Genomic DNA, 25,488 nt, shown 5'->3' with positions numbered 1-25,488 from the left:
GGAAGATATGGAAAGCAATAAGATATTAATGGAAGAAAATTGAAATGAATATTTGAAAGAAATATTTTTTTTTTATATATAAAATCTATGAGATTAAATTCTAATAACTAAAGTTATATAAAATGGAAAAAAAATTCTTAAAAACTAAAATGATTTTTTAAAAGACATGAGAGAAATGCATTTTATATGTCATTATTAAAGCATATATATTAAATATATTTATTTTATATTTATGAAAAAAAAAAAAAATTTAGTAAACGCATACGTGAAAAAATAAATTTTATAGAATAACTAGTGATGAATTATTTAAAGCGATAACACATTTGTATAGTATATATAGATATATATATATATATATAAAGTTATATAAAGAATTCCCGAATTATTAATATATATAGGAGATTTAAAATGTAAAATAAGCAAAATTGAAGAGAAAGCATAGAAAAAAATAAAATAACTATTAAAATATTAAATATATTTTATATTTTATATTGTAGGATCTACTCCTCCCTACTATTTTCTTTGCTTTTTATTTTAATCTTTAATCATTATAGAAAAGCGAATTGTTATTTTATTTTCGTATTTTGTTAATTAATATTATAAAAATTTGAGTATTTTTTTTTTATATTGAAAATCATTGAAAAAATTTATTTGATCAAAAAAATATATTTAAAAAAACAAAATCTATACAATTAAAATTTTGATCAAATATTTTCTTCTCTTTTCCTTCATAATATTTTTCATTTATTTATGTTTTCTTATATAATATTAAATATTTATTTATTTGTATGTTTGAAAATGGTTTCTTTTTTTTTATACATTTTTATATATATATTTATATATGTTTATATTGTGACGATCTTTTATTAATTTTTTATTAATTAAAAAAATTATATATATATATCATTTATTATTGTGCTTACGGATGTAATGGATAATGTCCTAAAACTGGTGCTGGCGCATAATGTGCAACTGGTGCTACAACTTTTGCTGGTCCAGATTTATGTACAACAGCATTAAAACCATTATGATCATCAGCTGTATAATCTACTGTACGTACAGAACCATCTGGTTCAACTAATGAATATTGTCCTTTAACAACATCACCATCACGTTCTTCTGCTTGTGATTTAATATCACCGGTATGTGGATCTTTTATACCATAATTGAATGAATATTTTGGATATGACTATATAAATATATAAAGTAAATACAAAAAAAAAATTAATAATGTCTAATATAATACATTGTATTTATATATATAATTAAATTATAAGTTCATTTTAATCACACAGTTATATTTTAGGGATAAAATTTTATATACTTACAACTGGTTCAGCAGCAATAACTTTATGAACTGGTGCATGTACTAAAGCTGGAGCATGATGTAATACTGGAGCAGCATGTACAACTGGTCCATAATGACCATATTCAATTGGTGAAGCATTAGCGAAAGCAACAAATGCAACAATAACAATTAAGTACTGTAAATAATTAAAGGAAATTATAATTAAATAATTAATTTTTAATTAGTTATTTAATAATTATTAAATTATCAGTATAATTATTATATGCAAATAATATTAATTTAAAATTTAACATTAGCATAAAACGAAAGTATAAATTCATTCATATTACTTTTCTTTTTGTAATACTTAATTGCTAGTTAAGAGAAAAAATTTCATTGTTAAACTATAATGAACTCTCTACATAGTAAAAATTATACAGCCGAGCGCATTATTCTATATTCATAGTTATTTGTATATCTCTTGTTTTAATTTCATTCATAAAAAAAACTGAGTTGAAAAAGCTTTTTAATATTTTCATTCATAAATTAAGAACATTTACAATTCTGTTAAAATATTACAAACAAATTTATAAGTAATGAAATAATTGAGTAATTTCAATAGCCCACAGAGTTACTAATACTGCACAATAGAATTGCTGTATGAACTGTTAATAGAACTTCACTTATTTGTGCTCTAGTAGCTTAATTTGATTAATTTGGGCAGTCATAGTGACTTAATCTGATTCATTAGGGGGGAATTCGAATAACTACTATATAAATTGTAAATCTGAACTCAATTAAAAAATTAAATGTTAAATTTCATTTAAAATATTTTCTTTTTCATGTTCAATAAAGTTTTCTATAATCAATTTCAAAATTTCAATAAAATATTGAAATTTTGAAATTGATTATAGAGTAGCACAAATTTCAGTATATAGTGAAACAAAATTAATAGAGTTCGAATATTTAAATTCAAATTGAAATTTATTTTATTAAAGACATTCAATTATTTACTTATATTAAAGAAATAATAAAATTTTGAAAAAAATTCACATTGCAGATTATATTTATATTATTTTATATATTAATTAACATTCTATTAATTAAAATTAAAAATGAAAAAATATTATGAATAATTAAAATGGAATTATTTAATTCATTTAATTTATGGATAATTTATTCGAAATTTTTATATGGATAAAACAAAAGTACCATTCAAAAGAAACGTAAACACACAAGATAAAAAACAAATAAGATGGTTTATTTTTGAAAAATGAGCCAAGTCCATTTCAATTAAAAATGAAATTTTTATTTGTTTGAATTTAAGGGAATCAGTAAGAACCATGGTTGTTTTTGCATTATACATAGTATAATTTATTTTGCTATCAAAGAAAATAAGTTACAATTCCTTGCATTGCCTTGGAAATAATAGAAATTTAAAATTGTAAATGAACTTAGGTTACACTTTCAAAATAAATCATCTAATTATTTTGCTCATTTAAGTATTAAATTGAAATAAACAGCAGGGCCATATTGCATCAATCACTTTTATTTTGTCTTTTATTTTTTAACATTTTAAAAAAAGGATTCTTTTTTTATTATACTTTACTTCAATATTTTATTTGATTTTTGGTGTACCAGATGCTTTGCCAATTTTTTCATTATTTGAATAAAAATGAAAAGTAAAAATTGGATTGTTGCAATAGGACCCGGCCCAATAAAACTGAACAAAATTAAAATATTAATTAATTTTTTTTTAAATTTAATAAAATTATTCCATTGTATTGGAATTTTTTATTTTCTTAATAATTACTTGAAAAAATTGATCTTAAACAATTAATTAATTAAATTTTCAAATTGATAATTAAGCACTAACCTTCATTTTTGATTAATTAATTTTTTTTTATATATATTTTAATTTCTTTTTAAAAGAAAATTTATAATTATTATATTTTGATTTGCTTATTAAATTTTATTTTTTTATTTTATAAATTGTGCACTTGTGACACTTTTTCACTTCACTTTTTTAATATTTTTTAATTAAATTGAATTTTTTCAATATTCTTTTTATTTTCGTATTTTTTTTTATATATTTGTTATTAAAGGACTTTAATTCTTTTTCTATATAAATTCTATATAATTTAATAGAAAACCGTATGCACAATATTTGAATTTGTACTGATGAATTTTTGAATTGGTAAAACGCTTTATATACCAAAAAAAAATATGTTTACTTTGTTTTTTTTTTTTTTTGCTTCTATACTATAGAGTCACAGATTTTCTTTCTGAAATTTGTGTGATTTTCTTTATATATACACGCTGATATAATACTACTGTATATGTATGTAAAGTTAAATATATTTATGAATATTGAATATTTATGTATGTGAGTATATAGAGACATATAGTAATAAAGTTTCAATTTTGGCAGACATAATAGAAAAAATAGAGGTGTTCCAATAAAACTCTTAAAGTTTTTTTTTTTTTAGTTACCATTCATTGCGAGTTTTTAGCTTTTTCTTTTCATAATAACAATTTATTTTTTCTGTTTTTTTTTTCTGTAATTAATACAAAATATACTTCTAAAGTTACAAATCTCTATATATACATATATACAAAATGAGAAGAATTTTTGGTTTTTCTTTAAGCAACATTTTGTTTTTTTCTTCTACTTTTTTCGTTTTTCCTTTAGTCCTATATAAGATGCAGCAATAATAATGCACAATTTTGTATATGAAACTGCATTTGATATTTGATTTTTGTGATTGTGTATGTGAATGCACATAAGCATCATGTTTACTTCTTTTAATATAAAGAAAAAAAAAACTTCTCATTTCAAAAAGCTTTTCTTTAGAGAGACATACATACTATAACAACAACAAAAAAGGAAAAATATTCCACCAAAAAAAAAAAGTTTTTATTAAAAATTTTAAAATATTCACATAGTATTCAATTTAATATTAAACGAACATGTTTGTAAATAAGTTTGTTAAATTCATACATACACACATACGATATACTTAAAATATAAATTTGAAAAGTACATACGTAAATGTGTGTATTTCAAATAAAAATAAATAAAAGAAAAAATTTAAAAATGAAAAAAATTAAAATTTAAAATTAAAATTTTGAATTTTTTTTTTGCAATTTTTTAAATCAGTCAAACCATTTCGCTCAATTAATATTCCAAAAAATTACATATAGAAATACTTGTAGCTCTATACTAGAGCTCCCCACTTGCATATAATATACACACAAATATGTATGTATATGCTTTTTGTATATTTTAACCAGGAGCGGATCTAATATTTATAAGCATATATAACAAAATGGGCACTTGCAATGAACGCAATTTTATGTGCATGTTTAGATATGCATAAATTCGCAAAAAGATTATAGTACTCTTCTGAGTTGTCAACAATTTGACGTTTGCTAAAAATAATTTTTTACAATTATTTTGAAGTGTTAATCGTGATTTTATATTCGGTTGCAAACGCAAAATAAATAAATGCAACAGTGCAATTATTATTTTTTTACGTTACCATATAAGTTCTTACGTTGCCATAGTTTTTGTAATTTACAAAATGTCCAACACAGAAACAAGATATTCAATTAAAAATGTATTAATAAAGGAAAGTTTTAATTGAAATGTATTGTAAATATATTTATAATTTCAATGTCAAAAATGAAATTTCTTCAACTCTTTATTAATAATAGCATATTTTAAGGGTTTATGCACCTTTTTAGCGATCGCATTGTATACAATGTGGTAGCTTATTTGATGGCACCAAATTTCGGATGTCGTATTTTCGGTGGGAACGCGTTTTCCATAGTAGGGAAGCGTAAATAAATTACTTTTAGAGAGATGTCGGTCTGCCAGTTAGTGTGTGCAAGCATGTATCGCAACTTCAGCTGAATTGATTTTCATGAAATTTTATATGCGAGTTTATGTTAGCTATGGCATGGATTCATCAACTTTTGGGATATATTAGACCTCTAGAATAATGGATCTTTTTGCAGGCCAATTTTACATTTTTGCGTATATAAAGAGTAATTGCGTAAATAATCAACTAATATCTTTGAAATTTAATATTTATATTCGAGACATTAAAACAAAAAATCTGCAAATTTTTTTGAAAGATCCGGGCTTGGAAACCAAATTGAGGGCCAATTTTACATTTTTTACCCCATCTACGGATGGAATTAATGAAACTTTTTGAAATTTGATATTTGAGTTCTGGTTGTTACCGAAACTAATTAGTGAATTTTTCAGTGGATCCTTTTTGGTACAAAGCAAAACTCACTAAGAGCCAAATTTACATTTTTCTAGTTATGGTAGCTAAAAGCTTGCTAAATTCCTTAAAATGGAAAGGAAGTATTCAAAAGGCATTGTCATAATCATCTGTAAGATTTTTACTAAACTAGGCAATACACAGTGCGGTTGGCTATTTGCTGACCACATCAGATTTTTTTTTTAATATGACAGCGTTTCTTCTATATATTATGTATATATATTTTCATTTTACTTTTCATAATAATCAATGACAAGTGCAAATAATTGTAAGAAGAAAAATTTTATTCATTTTTGTTCATCTACCCTGATGATATACGGCTTCTTATCTGTTGCAAACCCACCCTGCATAATATAAGACCACAACTATACAAACAATATGTATATGTATAGATAATATTATAGAAACAATTCAATTGATTGTTTACTTAGAAGCAAGTTAGTATGAGTACATTTATGTTTTTAAACTGCTTTTTTAGCTAGATAACTTAACAGTGTTTAGCATGAGAATATTTTATGTGTTTTTTTTTTTTTGGTTTTTCTTCTCGTAAATAGTAAAGTAAAGTGTACATGTTATATACTTATATAAATATATGCATAATTATGATTTTTATCTGAGAAAAAATGAAAATATTGGTACCGTATAGAAAATGAAAACTGAAAAAAATTTTAATGTTATCAATTATCACCACCATACCGAAAAGATACAAGTAAAATAAAGTTATTCATTTTATTAAAAATCATCATACTGTTAGAACACACAATTTTTTTTTTTAATAATAATTATTTACATGTAGAGTGTAATTAAAATAAAATGTTATGTGGAAACAATTTAAAAAATTTAAATATTGTAATTAAAAAATTTTTGTAAATTTAATATAAAAAATTAATATTGAATAATAATTAAATTAAAAAATTTTTAAAACTCGTGAATTCATTGTTAAAATTTGGAAATAGACCTTAAAATTTTAAGACTAAAGATCACATTGATTGAATATTTCAAGAAAAAAATTATAAAAATTTTAAATCGAATTCTTTAGATGTAATCGATAATGTAAAATGTGTGTTCCTTAATCGAAATCTTAATGCAATTAACAAAAGCATTGTAACTTTTAATATGTCAACAAGTTTTTACTCTTTTAATTTTTCTGATAATGCAAAAAACAAATGTCATGTAATTGATAATAATGCCAATTGCCAACCATATTGTTAAAAATTTTACTGGAATTTTAGCAATAAAAAAATTTCAAATCTGCTAATCTGCTAAAAACAAAAGGATATTTGAAGAGGATGAAATAATTTTTTTTGATGAAAATTAGTTCTAGAACTAATCAAATCAAAAATAATATTGTTGCTAAAGCAGTTGTTCACTGATTAAATGCAAAAGTTATATACGAAAGTTGATATACAAAAGTTTTTTTAGCATAAATTGTTGGTTGACAATTGGAGATCATCAGATTCACAATCTATTTACTATATTTCATTCAAAAGAAAAAACTTTTTATAATTAATTTGATGTCCGTTTTTTCTGTATTGTGTTTTTCTGCCTTAAGCTAAAATTCAAAATCAGTTTTAGATTAGTTTGTTGAAAGTATGACCTTAGTCAATTTCAATATTCTTTTATTTCCAAAGCAGTTATAATATCAATTATTATAAGTGAAATTTAAATTGTTTAAGAGGAAAATTAATATTCTATAAGTAAATAACCACAGTCAATCGAATTTTTCGAATCGGGTTGCCTTAAACCGAAACAGAGAAATATTTAATTGTTCATTGAAATGGACTTAGTTCACTTGTGAAATAAACCATCCATTTTAAATTTTTACAAAATATTTTTAGTTTTATTTTAATAGGGTAAAAAATATTTTATTTTTTGTTTTGCAAATCTGAAATTTTGAAAATAATATTTACAAAATTACACGCTTGTTAAATTGATTGAATTCCATAGATAAAATAAAACATTTTTTCCGATTAGAATTTTTTGACTGTAGAATTCTATTAATTGTAGAAATTTAAAATTTTTGAAATTTCGATGTTAATCATTTCTGTTCGGTTGTTTTAATTTTAAAAAAATTAATTAAAGAAAAAGAAACGTAGGTACAGCAAATTGCTAAAAGTGGTAATTTTGAATTTTTTAAGTAGATGATTGAGAGTAAAGAATTTATTTTAAATATTTATTATATAAGGGAATTATTGAAACAATTTTAATTAAAATTAAGTTGAATGCAAACACTCAAAGAAATAATTTATTGCAAGCAAGAAGCGTTCAGAAATTCTTATGAAATACAAGTACTCTCTGATCCTTTGATTTATTAAAAATACTCTCTAATCTCTAAACTTTACTAGAGTAATGTTGTTTTTCTTTCTCTTTCAAAAGTTAACTGGAAATTTAACTTTATTTTTAATTACAATAAATGTTATTTAATTAAAATTGTTTTTTTTTAATTACATTGGGGTGATTGTAAGCAATGGATTTACTACAATATAACTAATCTTTAACATGTAATTAATTTATTGAAATACTTTCATTCATACTTAAAAATAATTTAAATGATCGCATACATTTAGGAGGGGACAAGAAAAAAAATTGAACGAAATAATGCCCGAATTCAAGGGTTAATTGTGTGAGTTAAGGAAAATAATTGTATTTCTTGATAGTATCTTTACTTTTCTGCATCTATAGAAATTTGGAAGAGCTTGCAGTTTCGGAAATATAAGTTGCCTATTTGACAAACTTCGAGAGACGATAGCTTTAGAGCGGATGGAAAAAGATTTTCCTCTGACGAAATAAACTATTCATAAATGTGTAAAAGTTTCTAAAATTTCAGACTTCTACGAATAAAAAATATTTTGGATAAAAGTTCATTTTGAATATTCTAATAATAGTGTATAATTGCAATAAAAATATATATAATTATAATTTTGAAGCATGTGGAGTATCGTAAAACAAAAATTGGAAATAAAACAATTATAATTTAAAAATGTTAAAATTAAAACAACGTAAAAATTAATTAAATTAAAATAAGATAAAAGTATTAGAAATTAAATTTATTGGTATTCATGGAAACCAAAATTTACAATTATTGGCACTCAAGTAATATAAATATTATTACTTAATATAAAAATAACACTATTTAAAAAACTAATTTAAAGAATTAAATTTAATTTAACTTAAAAGCATTTATAGCTGGTGCACTGGATCCAACAGCTATTAAATTATTCGAAATTTTGGTTTAACATTGTCAAATAAGTTTTCCCGCTACATAAAGTACATATTTAATTATTAATTAAAGACTTTATGTATAAAAAACAATTCTTGAAAAAATTCTTGCAAAACCTCTCAATGCTATAGAAAAATCCTTGGAAAGCTCAAATAACAATAAATATGAATCTATTTACCCATATATACGTAAATATATATATATTATGTGTACTCAAATTTTAACAATTGTTATAACTATTTTTATTTTACTAAAACAAAGTTTCTTTATAGCTAACGTCCAACCAATTTAGCTGGTGTTTTTAATATATTTTTTGCATCTTGTGAATAAATAAATCTCTAATTTTACATTTATAAAATAATAATCAAAAAAAAATGAGAAAAAATAGATTTGACTGTGTCAACTCTGTGATACCCGTGCGAATTTATTATCCAATGTGCGAGTAAATATACCACAGCTAATCATAGTCGGACAGACTATGATTTCGAGTTTCCATAAAAACCATATTAATTTATGAAAAATTTCAGTACTTTTGATATATTTTTTCTCGTTTAATTTATATTTAGTATATAATAAAATTAGAATAAAAAAAAGATCAAATAACTAGAATTCGTTAATAGTTTTAGTGATTAATAATGGTAAATACTCGTAAAGTGTTATAATAATTGTAACTGTTACGCTTATTAATTGAAATATTTATTGATTGCTTAATTTTTTTTTAACATAAATATCTAATCAAGTAGAGAGCACGATAGCAACTTAACTATAAACAATAAGAATTTTTTACTCCATGCAGAATGATCGTAACTTACAGAATGATCGTATTTTTTTAGTTCATCAAGAATAGGACTGAAAAAAGGATCGTAGCTATAAAAAAGGATAATTATTTAATTTATTATGAATTTTTCAATTACAGGGTTATCAACACAGATATATGTTAGGATATATAGATTATTTGCAATCCTAATCTACAAATTTTGAAATCATTTACAAGATTTCAGGTACATCATTACATTAACCTAATATTTCAATTAGAATAATATTTACAATTAATTAGTAATAGTTTAAAAAATTTGTTTAAAATTATAAATTTGCGCGATTTTCATAAGCTAAATAATTTTTGCATATGAATTTGATCGTCTTTTCTAAATATATTTTCTACGCCTCAGGAGATTTTAATTGGATGATTAGAATTAAAAATTTGTTCAATTGTTAACAAAAAATTTTGATTATATTTGCAAGTAGGGAGAATTTTCTTGGAGTGATTTTAAAAATTAAACTATATGTGTGTAAGTTTTCCCATTTTATTGAGGCCAAGTAATCATTACTTGGCAACAATTAATGCCGCTTTATGCCAGTTGCAAAAGATTTATCAATTAATGTAATGCAAATTTAGATTTTATTTAAGAATTAAATTCAAGAATAAAGTTTCCAATCTTAGTTTAGCTAAATTTTCATTAATAATATATGTTTGTAAGTTGAATTCTCCTTTAGATTAAGTGAAAATTTTCTGTAAGGGTGTGTTTCCCAGTAGAATGAAGGCATAAATAAATAAATTTAATGCATTTTATATTAACCTTCATATTTTGTATTAAACCCTCTTATACTTAAGGCTTATCAGTCACTTGACACAATTTAAAAATAAAATTTTTAAGAAATAAAGAACACTATAAGAAATACAGAACATTTTGAAAGAAAAAAGCACAACCTTGATGACGAGAAATAGTAACGTAAAATTATGATGAAAAATAATGTAGGTTTTAGATTTAATTAAAAATTTTCTAATTTTATATTAATTAAAATATTTTGCGTTGGTATAATATTTAAATAGTTTTGTTAAATACCTTACCTTCAATTGTGCAGATATATTGCAATACTGTAAAGTCTAGAGTTCAACATGTTATATGCACAAAAATGTTATATGCAGATGTTTAAACAATCTACACGATTGTTGAGATTTCCTGCAAATTGCTTAAACATAACAAGGTACAGTTCCTTCATACTGTTTAACGTTGCGAATAAAAATTTAAGTTTTAATGTAAAACTTTCAGCCAGCGCTTATGAACGAAAATTCCTTAAGTAAGCAATATTGTTTTGGAACCTCTTAAACTGATACAACCTTATTATTTGATTATTAAAATAATTTACAAATCATTATTAAATTAACTTTTAGAAATTTGAAAGCTGGGAAATTTTAAATTGACATTTAAGAGTTAAGTTTTTCCCCAACCCTTACACAATAATGTTCATTTTTGCTATATAAAATTTATGTCAAAGTTCTCCATGTTTTTTCTTGATTGATTAATAATTCTATTAATTGTACTTTCGCAACTCAAAAATCACTCATCAAATTATATGATTGTAATTCAAATATCAGAAATAGTAAGAATCACAGATTAAATTACAAATTTAATGAAATTTATTTATAAACGAATTTTTACATTTGGCAAGCATGTTATTCGTGAATAAATGTTAAATTTTAAATACAAATAAATATTTCGTGATTAATTTTTTGACGAATTTAACAATATTTCAATTTACAACAAGAGTTTGTATAATGTAACAATAATGCCTGCCAGCCTGCCACATGGCAAAATTTTGCTATTTTGCATAAACAAACAAAATGAATGTGTGATTGACAGATTAGAATTATTAAAAAATGAATGCATTTTGTGTAAGTTCAGAATTAAATTATTTAAATTTAATATTTAAATTATTCAAAAATTTTATTATTTTAGTAATGTGAAAGGCAATAATATAATATTTGCCATGATGATTTTTGTAAATGGTTACATTTAATTATTTTGTGATTAAATTACAAGATTTTGTGCCTGTATATGTGTAATTAATAATGGTACAACAACAATACTAATAAAATTTAACCATTTAAGAATGTGTTTTTTTTTTCCAAATTTTTGCAATAATTCTTAAAAAAAAAAAAAGTTGGGTAAAACCAATGGTTTATAAAGTAGCACTTTTCCTATTAAATTACTTTCATTCATACTTAAAAATAATTCAAATGATCGCATATATTTAGGAGGAGACAAGAAAAAAAATTGAACCAAATAAAGCCAGAATTCAAGGGTTAATTGTGTGAGTTAAGGAAAATAATTGTATTTCTTGATGGTATGAAATATAAGTTTCTTATTTGACAAATTTCGAGAGATAATAGCTTTAGAGGTGATGGGAAAAGATTTTCCTCTGACGAAATAAACTATTCATTAATGTGTAAAAGTTTCTAAAATTTCAGACTCCTATGCAGAAAAAATATTTTGGATAAAGGTTCATTTTAACGATCATTTTTTTATTTTCGTGTCTATGCCAAGCTAGTCACTACTTCTCTGCGAAACAAGTTTCTAATGTTTACATATAAAATTTTCGCTTTCTACCTTAAAGGGTGTTGCAGTATTGTGAACAGATGGACGAACGGCTGAACAGAGTTAAACAAAAATTCTTTTGAACTATGCTAAAAAAACAATTTATATTTGTAAGATAGAACTAAAAATTAATTTAAGCTCTTAGATACATTTATAGACAATTTTATTAATTAAATTCGTTATTCCTTATTAAATAACTTAAAAAAAAATTTTTATATATTGTATGGGACATAAAAAGATGCTAAATAAGTAAAATATAGTTTGAGAGGCTTTATAATAAGTATTTAGTAAGCATACGAGTATATGTTTATGTACAAATATTTGTAAGTTTAAGTATGTAAAATTATTATTTATAAATAAAACTCCAATATGTCAATGGTTAATGTTAAAGTATAATTTTAATTGAATTGGTATACCATTTAAGTAAATGGATATAGCAATAAGTTGCATACAGGGCGATTCAGAAAACTGCACAACAATTTCTATAAAAAGTTTAAGTTTGTTGAAGTTTGCATCGTTTTTGGAATGGGAGTTATAAGTAAATCAACTTTATATTGTACGCTGTACTGAATAACCGTGTATAACTATAAAAATTTCACAACTATATGGTATATTCATTTAAATCTATAAAATCAAATGTTGAATAAAAATATTAAAAATTTCATAGCTTTAAATAGAAATTAAACCGAAATCGTTCTAAGGCATTTATTATGTCAGACTTGGAAACTGCAAATTCATTAGTGCGTAGATAGATTTCACATCGGCTGAGTAATATTTTGATCCATATGCCAATTTCACGATTTTTGACTTAAGACAACTTACATAAATTTTCGAGGATGATCTTTCATTATATATGGTCAGCTTTCTGCTATCTTATTTAGTTCATAAATACACAGATGTCGTTTTGATGCACCTCCACTTATAATTCGATTTGGAACGCATTTTGATTTATATCCAAAATCATATAAATTTTTCAAAGAGTTTTTGAGTGCTATAATGAAATTCTAAATAAATAAATTCCAAGTTCATGGTCTTGTTCAAGTACTAAAGTCGTGCGTTAGAAGATTTCTAAGTACGAGTTTTCAATTTAAAAAAAATTTTTGAATAATTTTTGAAAATGTAGCTTGAAGATCAATAACGTTTGTATTAAAATCATTTGTCACTAAAATTGTTTATAGGATGAGATCTACGTACAACCTTAAAAATGGAAATCTGCGGACAAATGGCATATAATAGAATAATGTAATATAACTAAAGATGTTATATGTTTCGAATTTTTTGGAATTGAATTGCTTCGAAATATTACAATTATATATTTTTAAATGACCAACTTACTACTGAAGAAATGCATTAAATAGATGCATAAAAGATTTTTGAAAATCAATCATCAAAAACAGAATGTGGTTCACTGTGGAAAATAAGTGGTAACCTCAACTATTAAAACACTAATTGAAATCAACCAAAATTTTCATTGGTTTTTCACCCATTCATTCTCAACTAATTTAATTCATTGACTTTAAAAGATGTCGTCGTGCTAATTATTTCATTTAAATATTTAGTCATATACCAGCTAATTACTTTTTGTAATTACTATTAAAAAGGAAAAATTAATTTACTAATTCGTTGATTTGAGCTAAATTTTACATGAATCAATAAAAGAAAGTTGAAGATCCCAAAAATGTTTTTGTTAATTTAACTAAAAGATTATTTAATTCAACTGCTGGGAATCTATATTATAATTGTGTAGAAGATATTTATCACAGTTTATTAATCTACAGGAAATTGCTGATAAATGATTTGTGGAATGTTTTCTTATTTGAAAATGAAATAAAATTTATAATATGTGACATAAATAACTTTAAAAATTTCAAAAATTCTGATAAAAAACTGTTAATTGTGGAATGTTAACACTCACTTGATTAATCACTTTTCTTTTAATCTTCAAATATGATCACCGTTCTCTTAATATCTTGCACATTTTTGATTTGTTACAAAAAGGGTTACCTATAATTTTTACATCATACTTAATCTATCAATATTTTTACGTAAATATATATTGTAAAAAGATGTAAAATAACCAAAATGAGTTGTGCGTTAATTTTGACATATTTTAAGTAATTTTGTTATTCACTTTTCACTAAAAATGAAATCACATTGATATTTTGTGACGTTTCGTATAAAATGACAACTCAAATCTTAACGAAATTTCGTTGACTTCCAAAATACAGTACAAGAAGTTTTCATTAGTTATATTAAGAATTTACTAATACAACATTGTAGTTGTGAAATTAATAAGTAATGTGCTTATTAGACTAATAATTTTAATTTAATGGAAATTTCTTCATACAACTGCAGAACAGTTTTCATTAGTTTAAATACCGTCTAAGACACAACAACGAACAGATTTGAAAATCGCTGCATTGTATGAAAAAAGCAGTCTCAATTTTTTCGCTACAAGTTCTAACGTACTTTTGTTTTACTTTTCAACTGAGTATTCGATACATTTTAGAATAGTGTACAATGTCAAGAGTTTTTATTATACATTTTGGAATATGATACATACTTACATTATAAATTTTGAGTTTTCACTTTTGGAAGCCTATCTTTAGTTCTGACGTGTTCATTTTGGTTGAACCAATTTATTTCTTTGTTTTGGTATTTTAAATGTACGTCCTGACGTATTAATTTTTGTCACCACTTAATACACACAAACTTAAAACATACAAACAGCAACAATTAATTTATAACCTTTTTAAAATTACAAATATTTAATTTTGCTTATAGAATAATTAATTTTTTTCTTGTATGCAGCAACAATTTATAAAAAGCAAAATTTTAGTCAAATTAACCATCATCAAGTAATGGGCCATAATATGCAAAAAAAAAAAAATAAAAACCCAAAGAATTTAAAATGGTTATTTGGTTAATGCGCAACATAATCAATTTAGATTTTCAATTCACATGACAATATTTTTAGCTACGAAACCGAAATTAGAAAAAAGTTAAATTGTATTTTCTAGGTTTTGTGAAGAGCAAATTATTTTTCTCGTTTTATTCGGTGAATCCGTTCTACAGTAAAATAACGGAAAATACCGAATTTTGTTTATTTTTATAGTAAGTGACGAGATAATATACGTATAAAATTTTAACTTGCCCCTTACTATAAAAATGAACAAAATACTGCTAAAATAAAAATTGAATTAAAAAACAATTAGGGTTTATAATTTTCAATGTCAAACTCAGAATGATATTCTAGCGATTTAACTATGGTAAGTGTTATGCGTATCTAGAGCAATCCCCGAATTGCAAAAGCTCAATTTCAATAAAAAAACACTGTAATCTGAATGTAAACTGTGCTCCACATCCTTAAACGTTATATCTTACTAGAGCAAATAGACTGGAGGAAGTTTTGAGCGTTTTGAAATTTTTGAAGACTGTCTATCTGCGGGCTTCCTTAATAAGCTTTTTTGTGTATGTTTGTCCAAGAAATTTAGAAAAAAAATTTCTTTATTTTGACGCTTAATTTGCTAAATATTTTATATATTATTAATTACTATGCCAATTCTCATTTACTATAACTGTCTTATAAGTAAAGGTGTAACAAGTTTGCAAAAGAAATGAATGTATTGTATACCTGAGGCAAAATTCCCATACATAAACCGAAGGATCCCGAAAATACTCCAACACCCCATATAATTTATATGATTACTAATTATTAAAATAATTTTAGGAATTTTCTTATTTCTAACGTTTTCAGTTTTATCTTTATTAAAATGCTGGTTTAGTTTATCAGAATACAGATATGCAAAATAGTTGAATAGCTGAACAGACGGACTAAAACACAGAACAAAATTAATAATTAACATTATTTTCAGTCCTTTTTACCTCTAAACTTACACTGCGAAAAATTAAAAAAGTAAAAATAGCACAAAAAAATTAAAAATAAATAATTCGAAAAGATGTGGAAAAAAAATGTCTACTTGAACTCTGACTTTTCACGTTTAATTTAAATATAAAAAAAAATAAAACAGAATTACATACATACATTTTATTATTAATTTATAAATGTATATATACAAATATATGCATTGAATACATATATGTACACATTTATAGGTATGTTGGTAATATTAAAACAAACTAGTAACCATTATAGATGAGAAAATTTAAACAAGTTTTTTCCGTTTTTTTTTTACAAAATACAATTTTGCATTTTGGTTTTCATTGCAATTGCACAAATTAGCGACAAAAATAAAATAAAAAGAAAAACAACAAAAAATCAAGAATAAATTATTAAAGGAGACAACAACTTGTGTGTATTATGCCCACTAATAAAGGGTCTCCCCGTTACATAACAATATTAAAACAAAAACTAAAAATATGTATAAGATATTCTCCATTGTTTTAATAAATTCAGTTTGGGTTATTTGATAATTTTGTGTTACGTTCCGATTAAAAGCAAAGAAAAACAAAAAACCAAAAACCATTTTAATAGTTTTCAAATCTTATGATCGTTTATAATTGCATAAAATTAAAATAAAAAAATATTGAGAAAATAAAAGAGAAATCACGTTTTGTTTTTTCTCATTTAACTCTTTTCATCTTGATGGGTCGCGTAACCAACTTGAATTCATGAATATTCGGAATTAGAGCAAAGTTTTTTAGATAAATGGCATAGGAATGTGCAATATAGTTACTTTGTATTCATGAACACTTGTTACATTACAGATTAGCACACGTTAATTTTTACTCGTTTTTACGTTATTTAAAAAATTTTGACATATTCAGAATATTCGGGGTAGCTGTTCCAAATAAATCTATGAATAGAATGCAAATACATATGTACTCATATTTTTTCATGATAAATTAATTTATTAAATTTTTGGCAAATCAAATAAAATCAAATCAAATAGAAATAAGTTTTACTTTCATATAATGTTAACGTTATTTCAACACTGAGATCATTTTAATTTTAAGGTAACGATAACACTAATTCAACTATATTTTAAATTTACTCAACTATACAACAACAATAATATAACACATGAAAAAATTTTAATATGAATTTGTCACATTCTGATTATTTGAGTTTCAGTTACGTGTTCTAAACTGCTCATAATTAGTCAAAGCGGAGCACAATCACACTTCCTAGTACAGATGCGCTTGATGATCGGTGCAGCTACGTTATTTCTTTTCGAAATAATAGGTAAAAATAGTATTTCTAATTAACAACAGATAGATTTTGTGTTTTCGGAGTGATTTTGGCATTTAATTTAAATATTTAAATGTCGTTTTTTTAATGGAAATTTCTTCATACAATTGAAGAAGAGATGGATGACATAATCAAAGGAATGAGTTAAAGGCAGAGAAATTAAAAAAAATTTTCCTTCGAACTGGACTCGAACCAGTGACCTACCGGAAATAAATTTCCATTAAGTCAATATTATTACCGTAATAGGCACATTATTTATTAATTAAACAACTACACGTTGTATTAGTTATTCAGTATGTATGTCTTTTTTGTTAAATTCACATTTTAACAATAAAAAAAGTTATTGAAAATATGGTTAATACCAAAAACGTTAAGGTTATGTTTTAGTTAATATACTGAAAAATAGCTTTCCATTTACAAACTACAAACATATATAAAACCATAAGTAGTTTGAACACGTAAATCGAACGCAAATATTATATAACAATAATAATACTGGGTAATACTGGGTATAAAACGGGTTAGCTAGGAATATTCTGTGCGAGAATATTAAGTAACGAGTATATTTTTGATCAACGAGTAACCATAGTTACTTCAAAATCTCGATGTAACAAATATTGAAATAACGAGCATTTAGTAATTGCACATCACTATTTTAGCATTTTAATGTAAATTATTTAAAATATATTTTTATTCAAGTTCCATAACATTAGACGGCATTAACGATTTATAATGAAAGATGCGCCACAAAGGGTTAATGCGAAAAATAATTAAATGACGAAATATTTGAATGGTGCGTTAAAAGTTATAAAAAACTATGGTATATTTGATTTTAAATCCCTAAAGTGTTAAGAGGTATCCATGAGGTCTGTGAATTTTTTCTAAAAGATTAACATTTTATTTGTCAATAATATGATAGAAACTGAATATTCACAAAAAATTGATTTTTAAATTAATTTAAACGGTAGGTGATTTAAAAACATCAATTATAAATTCTATAATTGGGAATTTTCAAATGGAATTTGTAATAAAAAATGCAAGTAAAATTACTATAATAATCCACTGGATCTATAAATACCATAAGTAGTATGTATAGTAATAAAAAAAACTCGATGACAATAAAAAGTTACATCATCGAATAATTAAAAATTTAGGGTAAAATTCTTACCAAATTGGAAAGTAGATTTACTATTAGAAAGAGGGAACAGATACAGGTCACCGTGTCAACTTTGTTATACCGTGGTTACAATACATTTGTTGTCTATTTCGACAATAAATTTACTAAATTTTTTAATTTACAAATAATTTAGCAAATTTATTGTAGCAACTTTTAATCATATAGAAATTCATACGGCCAATATTTTGCCAGAATTTAGCTATGATTGTATTTGTAGATTAGTTTAATAACATTAGGTTAAAATGTTAAAATGAACATAATTTTCAGAAAATATCCGTATAAAAATATCACTGAGTATTGATAACAGAGTGAAAACAAAATATTTACTACGCTCCTTGAACTTATAAATATATAATCAATTTAAATGTTTAAGCTTGCATCCGCAAAAGAGAGTCAGGGCTTTTATATGTAATTGTATAATAGAAACTCTCATAATATTATGTTTCTAATGTAAATGGTCGTGTTTTTACCTCAAATTTTCGAATAAAACGAAATCGCTGCAAACATAAAATAAAAATTCTTCATTTGTCAAAATTACAAAACATTACTGTAGTTTCTATTACTGATCATACTTGTCATTATGTTTGTCATTTCAATAAACCTATTTGCATTGTAAAAAATGCAACAGCAACTCTCGTGTCAATGCGAATTGTTATAACTTTGCCAAATTTTATTACTAAACACTGAGATATTCTCGATTTTAAAAATTCATAGTCACTAAATCTTAGTGTGAAAATGGAAGTTTTAGATTGAAATTTAAAACTAAATAATTTGTATACAGAAACACGGTTCTGGGCGACACGCTTAGTACTGCCTGACTGAGTACATGCTTGACTATAATAGAATATAATTTTTTTATTATTGGGTTATTTTAGGTTTTCTTAATATAGTGTAAGAACACTATCATAGTACTGACCGAATACAATATCCTGCTTTGTTAAAATATAAAATTGTATTTTATGGCTTTAGGCCTTCTAAAAAATCTTTAAAATGGCATTTTTTTTTAATTATTCAATGAACTTTTAAAATAACTTCCGTTCTTAATATTTTTATTGCTTATTTTTCTATTTTTTTGTGATTTGTTGTTGAAGAGTCAAGGTAAACCATTTAAATTGCATATACAATATTTTGCATTTAATCATTTTTTCTATATAAGTAAAAAAAAGCTAGTTTGTGTTTGATAATCAGAAAATTTCTTACTATATCAAAGAAATATTAAATTTACCAAACCTTCAAAAAAACAATATTGAAAACCAAACCTTAAAAACATTTATTCAAATGTACACAATGTCAGATTTTCTTAATATTTCTATATGATTTCATATAATACTTAACATACACACGGCAAACTATATATTATTATAGAAGTTATTACTGCATAATTTTTATACAAATTTATTTGTATAATCTCTATGTCATCTTCAACTTTATGCTCATACACATAGCCTATATATATATGTATAAATAACACCTGATAAATGTAAATGGATGTAGGTGAATATTGCAAAAAATTTTTTGCACAAATGTACACATAAAGAGCATTTTTACATAATTATGTAAAATTTTGATACTAATTTCAATTAAAGAGAATAAAGTAGGGGTAGTGTGTACTACCATCATGTTAAGGTCAATGAAATCGATAGTGATTTCATCAGAAATTTCAATATAGAAGTGAATTATTCAAAATTGCTTTGACTCTAAATTTGAATGAAAATATTGCGGCTAGTAATATGGTTGTTGTGGGCCAATGACAAATGATTGGTTTTTTGTATCAAAAAAATATTAAAATTTTTGATTTTAAATTCAATCATTGCAATGTTATATAAGACAAGAATAGAGAATATTGAGAGCCATATCAATTCTGCAATTGAGTCTTGCAAGGTGAATTAATGATTTTAATATTTGCATATGAGAGCTACAATAAAAGCTGGACTCTTTTTTTTTCAAAAAAATTTCCTCATTCCACTAAATATTTAATGAAATTTGAAGAAATATTACAATTAAATAAATAAAATTGTCTTCTAAATACAATAAAATACTGAAACGCATGCAATTAACATATGTCATTTAGTCATATTTAAAACGGATATCAAATAATATTGATAAAAAATCTGATGTGATCAACATATAACCGACCCCAATAAATATTGTCTAATTGACGTAAATGTTGCAAATGTATTGAAAAATGTATATTGTTACAATAATTAAAATGCTCTTTAAACAGTTTACCAAATTTTTAAGGACACTATAGTAAGCTTTTTGTTAAGATATAAGAAAAACATAAATTTGACCTTAAGCAGAGATTCACTTTACGCTATCTAAATTTCCTGAAGAAATTTCATTTTTGAAAATCTTTTATTTTTAACTTATAGTATCAGGATGGATCAATTTTCTATGAAAGTACAATACCTACGGTAAAATGTTTCTCTTCCAAAAATATAATTATTTGTCTTAATCGATTTTAAACTAATCGTTCGGTGAATCCGATCTTTAAATTAATGTTTCTTTTGCTAAGCTTCGTTTTTCTCCTAAAGTTATGCAATAATCATATCTTTTGATACTTTAATGAAAATAATTTCAGTATTGAATAGTTTAAATATCTAGTTTAAGGATTATAACTAGTTAATTAGCACTTAATTTTCTATTATCACGTTGAATTTAAAATTAAGCAATTTTAAATTCTATATACAAAATTATAAAAGACACATAAATATTACATATATTATATTTATTACGTTACAATCGTAGGTATACGAAATTTCTCTTTTTATAATATTACAACTAATCGTCGTCTTGTCTCGTGTAATATTACAAAAAAAATTTTTTCTTAAATATCTTACAAGATGAAAATTTTTCGAAATATTTTCAATTTTCATAATTATTTGTAGGTACTTTCAAAACTCTTGAAATTTAATATTTTCTTTTTTTTCTAAATACCCGTTATATGTAACTAGATGTAATCAAATATATTACGTAGAAACTTTCTATATATAAAATTTTTAAAATTTATTTTAAATTTCATATTCTCTCATTTTTACACATTTACTGTATATACAATCAAATTTAAAGTGTTATATATGTATAAATATGATATAACAGTTTCAATATGAAATGACACTTAAGTAATCTACAAAGTACGAGTAAAAATATCAAATTCTGTAAAAAATGTAAAATATAATTAAATAATTTAATTTAATAAATTTTATTTTATAATTATTATTACTTAATTTTAAATAGAACTCAATACTTAAAATATTTTAAATGAAAAAATTTATAAATATTAAATATCAAATGAGATAAAATGTAATAAATTATAAAATAAACCGTTTTTAAATATAACGGTACAATATACATGATAGTAAATTATAAATGTCATAAATATATGAGAACTCATCTATCATATCAATCTTATTCAATATTCACGTATGGACATGTGTGTGCATAAAACATGTGTGTAATTTAATATCAACTTGTTTTCTTTTTTTATTTGCGCTCATCGCGTACGTTCAGCAGTTATTTGAGTAGATTAAACTAACCAGATTTATATTATTGTTATTATTATTATTTAATTTGCGGCTTAATGTCATAACATTAATTTTAAATTATCACTGAGAAAATGTGGTAGCATAACTATGTTTCAACGCTATCGTTCTTTTTTGTATTTTCTTTAATTTTCTTTTTTTTTCTGTTTTATATATAAATACATAAATATCGGTATAAACATAAAGTAAAAAAAATTTAAAATTTCAGTTTTGATAAATATATATGCATATATAGTGTTACCAAATATTTCAAAATTTGAGTGGATGCGCAGTAAGTTGTAAACAATGCTAATGTATCAAAAGAATTCAAAAGACTTAAGTGGGAAACTTATTTTTCTTAATAATATTTTTGGTATGAATGGCAATCAGGAGTAATTGCATTTCTATCATTTAGTAGATGTTATTATTGAATATAACAGTTAATTAAATGATAAAGTAAGTAAGTATATATGATTCTCTTTCGAAATGTTTTCACATTTCTACCTTTGATGGTGTTATATTTAATTTAATCCTGTTTAGTAAGAAAGGTAATTGCTATGTTTTTAAATACACATGTTTTAGACAATTTCTCATGAATCAAGAAACTTTTGTAGTATGGCTATTTCAAGAATAAAATTTTTATAAAGGTTATTTATATTAAAAATATTTTGTAATAATCTTTTTGTTATATGAATAAATCTGAAATTATTAAACATTTTTTTTTTAATAATTTACATATATGTGTCGTATGAGTACATAATTAATTCAAATTTTATTTGGAAATAAGTAATTTCAGTTTTTCAACGATATCTATTTCATCACTGTGTCTTTTCCATAGTTACAGAAGTAAAGCGATTTTAGAGTTTACTTTTAAACTGGTTAAAAAATGCTCTATCTCTTATAGTTTAATAGCAAATGGTTTTGAAAATTTTTCATTTTATAGAAAGGTTATAGGTTATTTCTAGGACCAACATAATGATTACGCATCAGAATAATTATGTACTGTTAAGCCAAATTTTTAAGAAAATAGCTTAAATATTTACAGGGTGTTTATTAAATATTTACAATATGAGCTTCGAAAAAAAAAAACAAAAACTAACCTGACGGCTGCAAAATTTTCGGAGAAATTTAGTTTGTTTCATTGTTCTTTTAGAAATTAAACAGAATATGAACGTGTAACATGCATCTAGAAGGCAGACTGATTTTACGTATACGACAAAATCTTAGATTAATGCCGTAAACACAAAAAGGGAGAACAGCAAATTACAAAATTCGAAAGTTACAACAAATATAGTTTCTGAGTTATTAAATGAAATCACATACAATGAAAAATACCAATATTTTCTATTTTTGAAGTTGCTGATTGTCGTATATTACCATTTTTGACAATATCATTTATTTTTTGTTATTTATTGTTGGTTATTGTAACACTTTTGCAGTTATCAAATTTTTGTGTTTTGAATTGCGGCCCCATTGTGTTTAGAGCATAAATCGTAAATGAAGTCTGATTATTGTTTATTGAAATGATTCTGTTCAGAAATTATTCAGAAATTCCGTTTAGTTATTCAATCTGTTCAACCTTAAATTCTTTAATTGTGCTAAGACTTTACTTCAAAGTTTAATAATTTTATTACGAAATTTATAACCATAAAAAAAAGTCAGTTAACCACTTTTCCAAAGTACCACAAAAAATTAATTTTTGCCACTTCACTTTTAGAAAATTTGACAAAAAATCTGTTATCCTGTTTGTATAAGAGCTCCAAGCGTACCTAAAGTCGATTTTATGTTCATGTAAGAGTCACGTGACTTGAAGCCGGCTTCACTCAAGTTGATCAAAAAATTTTGTTTACTTGACTTGAAATGTAATAGTTTAATGTTATTTTCAACCTTTCAAGCTGACTTGACAGATTAAATCGTAGATTTTGTGGAATATATGGAAACAATAAGTAAAATTATTGTTTCCCCTTTAAATACTCTATTATTTTATATGTCAATGAATAGATATTATGTCAATAATATTGTGAACTGAGGTAACATTTAAACAATTCACAATGTTTATGTTATTGAAATAGAAACTATTAAATGAAATTAAAAGTTTTTTGGAAGATTAAAATCAGTCGAGAAGATTATTAAATACAAAAGAGAGAGAGAGAAAATCCAAACAAAATAATAATAATAGAAACAGAGTGAAAACAAGATAAAAAAAAAATAGACCATGGAAAATGCATAAACAGCCGGTTTTCTTTTTTTTTTGTATTATTGTTTGTTTGTTTGTTATTGCTCTCTGTTATTATTTTTTTCTTTCTGTCATTGTTTTTATACCCGTACGAGTGTATATTCGAATAGTATTACAAACTTGCCTTATCGTTTGTAAGAAATAATGGTCTGAGATTTAGACATAAGTGTATATTTTTGATCAGCGTCGATTTCAGAGTCGATTTGACAGACAGGCGTCTGTCCATCTGTTTCAACCATAACTCAAAAACTAATTGGGCTAAGCTCACCAAATTTTTACAACAATGCATGCAACAGCGACAGTGAGTTGGATATTTGCCCTACAACTTCAAAAAATATTTGGCTTTGTTTCAGAAATTAATGAAGCCATAATTCGACATTTGGCATAAGCGAATATATTATTTTGATTGTTAAGTGTGATAAAAATCATTGAAAGTTTTTAATTTTTTGTGTTGGCTACTTTAAGATTTCTTTGTTCATAAATTATAAAATATTGAAATTACAGTATTTGTATTAATTACAGTATTGTATACTGTATTGTAATTTTACAGTATTGTATTAAATTTTCTGTAATTCTAATTTTGCTACTCCGTTTGTAACAGTTTGTGAAACAAAACCAGCGTAATTGAAGTCATAGTCTGTCCCATTATGTAGTCAGCTATGGCATATTTGTTCGCTTATAGGATAACAAGTTCGTACGACTATCACAGAGTTGACATGATCAACTTTATTTTTTCCCGTTGTTATTAAATTTTTTTGTTTTTCTTAATACTTGTTGTAGATCCAATTGCATAATTCAAATTTCACTCTTAAAAATGTTATGTGATTATGTTTTATACCGTTGTTTTTATATACTATATTATTTTATATAAGGTACATATGTATTGTAAGGCGACTTGATGCACTAGATGCAAAATTTTTTTATTTTGTTTTTTTTTTGTTTTTTTACCTAGATACCCAGATATTTTGTGAGTTTTTATATTGAGAGTAAAAGAAAAATTTGAAATTTTTTTTTGTACAACTATTAAGAATGCTTTAGTTTTTCTATGAGTGTATAGGCGAATGTTCATGTTTATTAAAAAAGAAAAAAATTTAAAATAAATGTGCCATGGCATGACATGCATTTGTTTTTTTTCTTTCTGTTTCCTTCGTTTTTTTTACTCTTA

At 23.9% G+C, this 25,488-nt stretch overlaps 1 protein-coding gene across 1 annotated transcript; it reads right to left on the bottom strand.

Annotated features, from left to right (window-relative positions):
- Positions 1–796: 796 nt before the first annotated feature.
- On the bottom strand, positions 797–3,286 carry LOC129609005 (cuticle protein 8-like). The gene is made up of 3 exons (XM_055520834.1): positions 3,165–3,286; positions 1,329–1,484; positions 797–1,189 (listed from the first exon to the last, which is right to left on the bottom strand). The coding sequence occupies exons 1-3, from the start codon at positions 3,168–3,170 to the stop codon at positions 920–922; spliced, it is 432 nt and encodes a 143-aa protein (XP_055376809.1). The 5' UTR covers positions 3,171–3,286; the 3' UTR covers positions 797–919.
- Between the last annotated feature and the right edge of the window lie 22,202 nt (positions 3,287–25,488).

This window comes from Condylostylus longicornis, unplaced genomic scaffold (genome assembly GCF_029603195.1).
Source record: "Condylostylus longicornis isolate FDR11 unplaced genomic scaffold, ASM2960319v2 ptg000038l, whole genome shotgun sequence".
NCBI lineage: Eukaryota > Metazoa > Arthropoda > Insecta > Diptera > Dolichopodidae > Condylostylus > Condylostylus longicornis.
The sequence above is the reverse complement of the archived record's forward strand: the minus strand, read 5'-3'. Positions and strand labels throughout refer to the sequence as shown.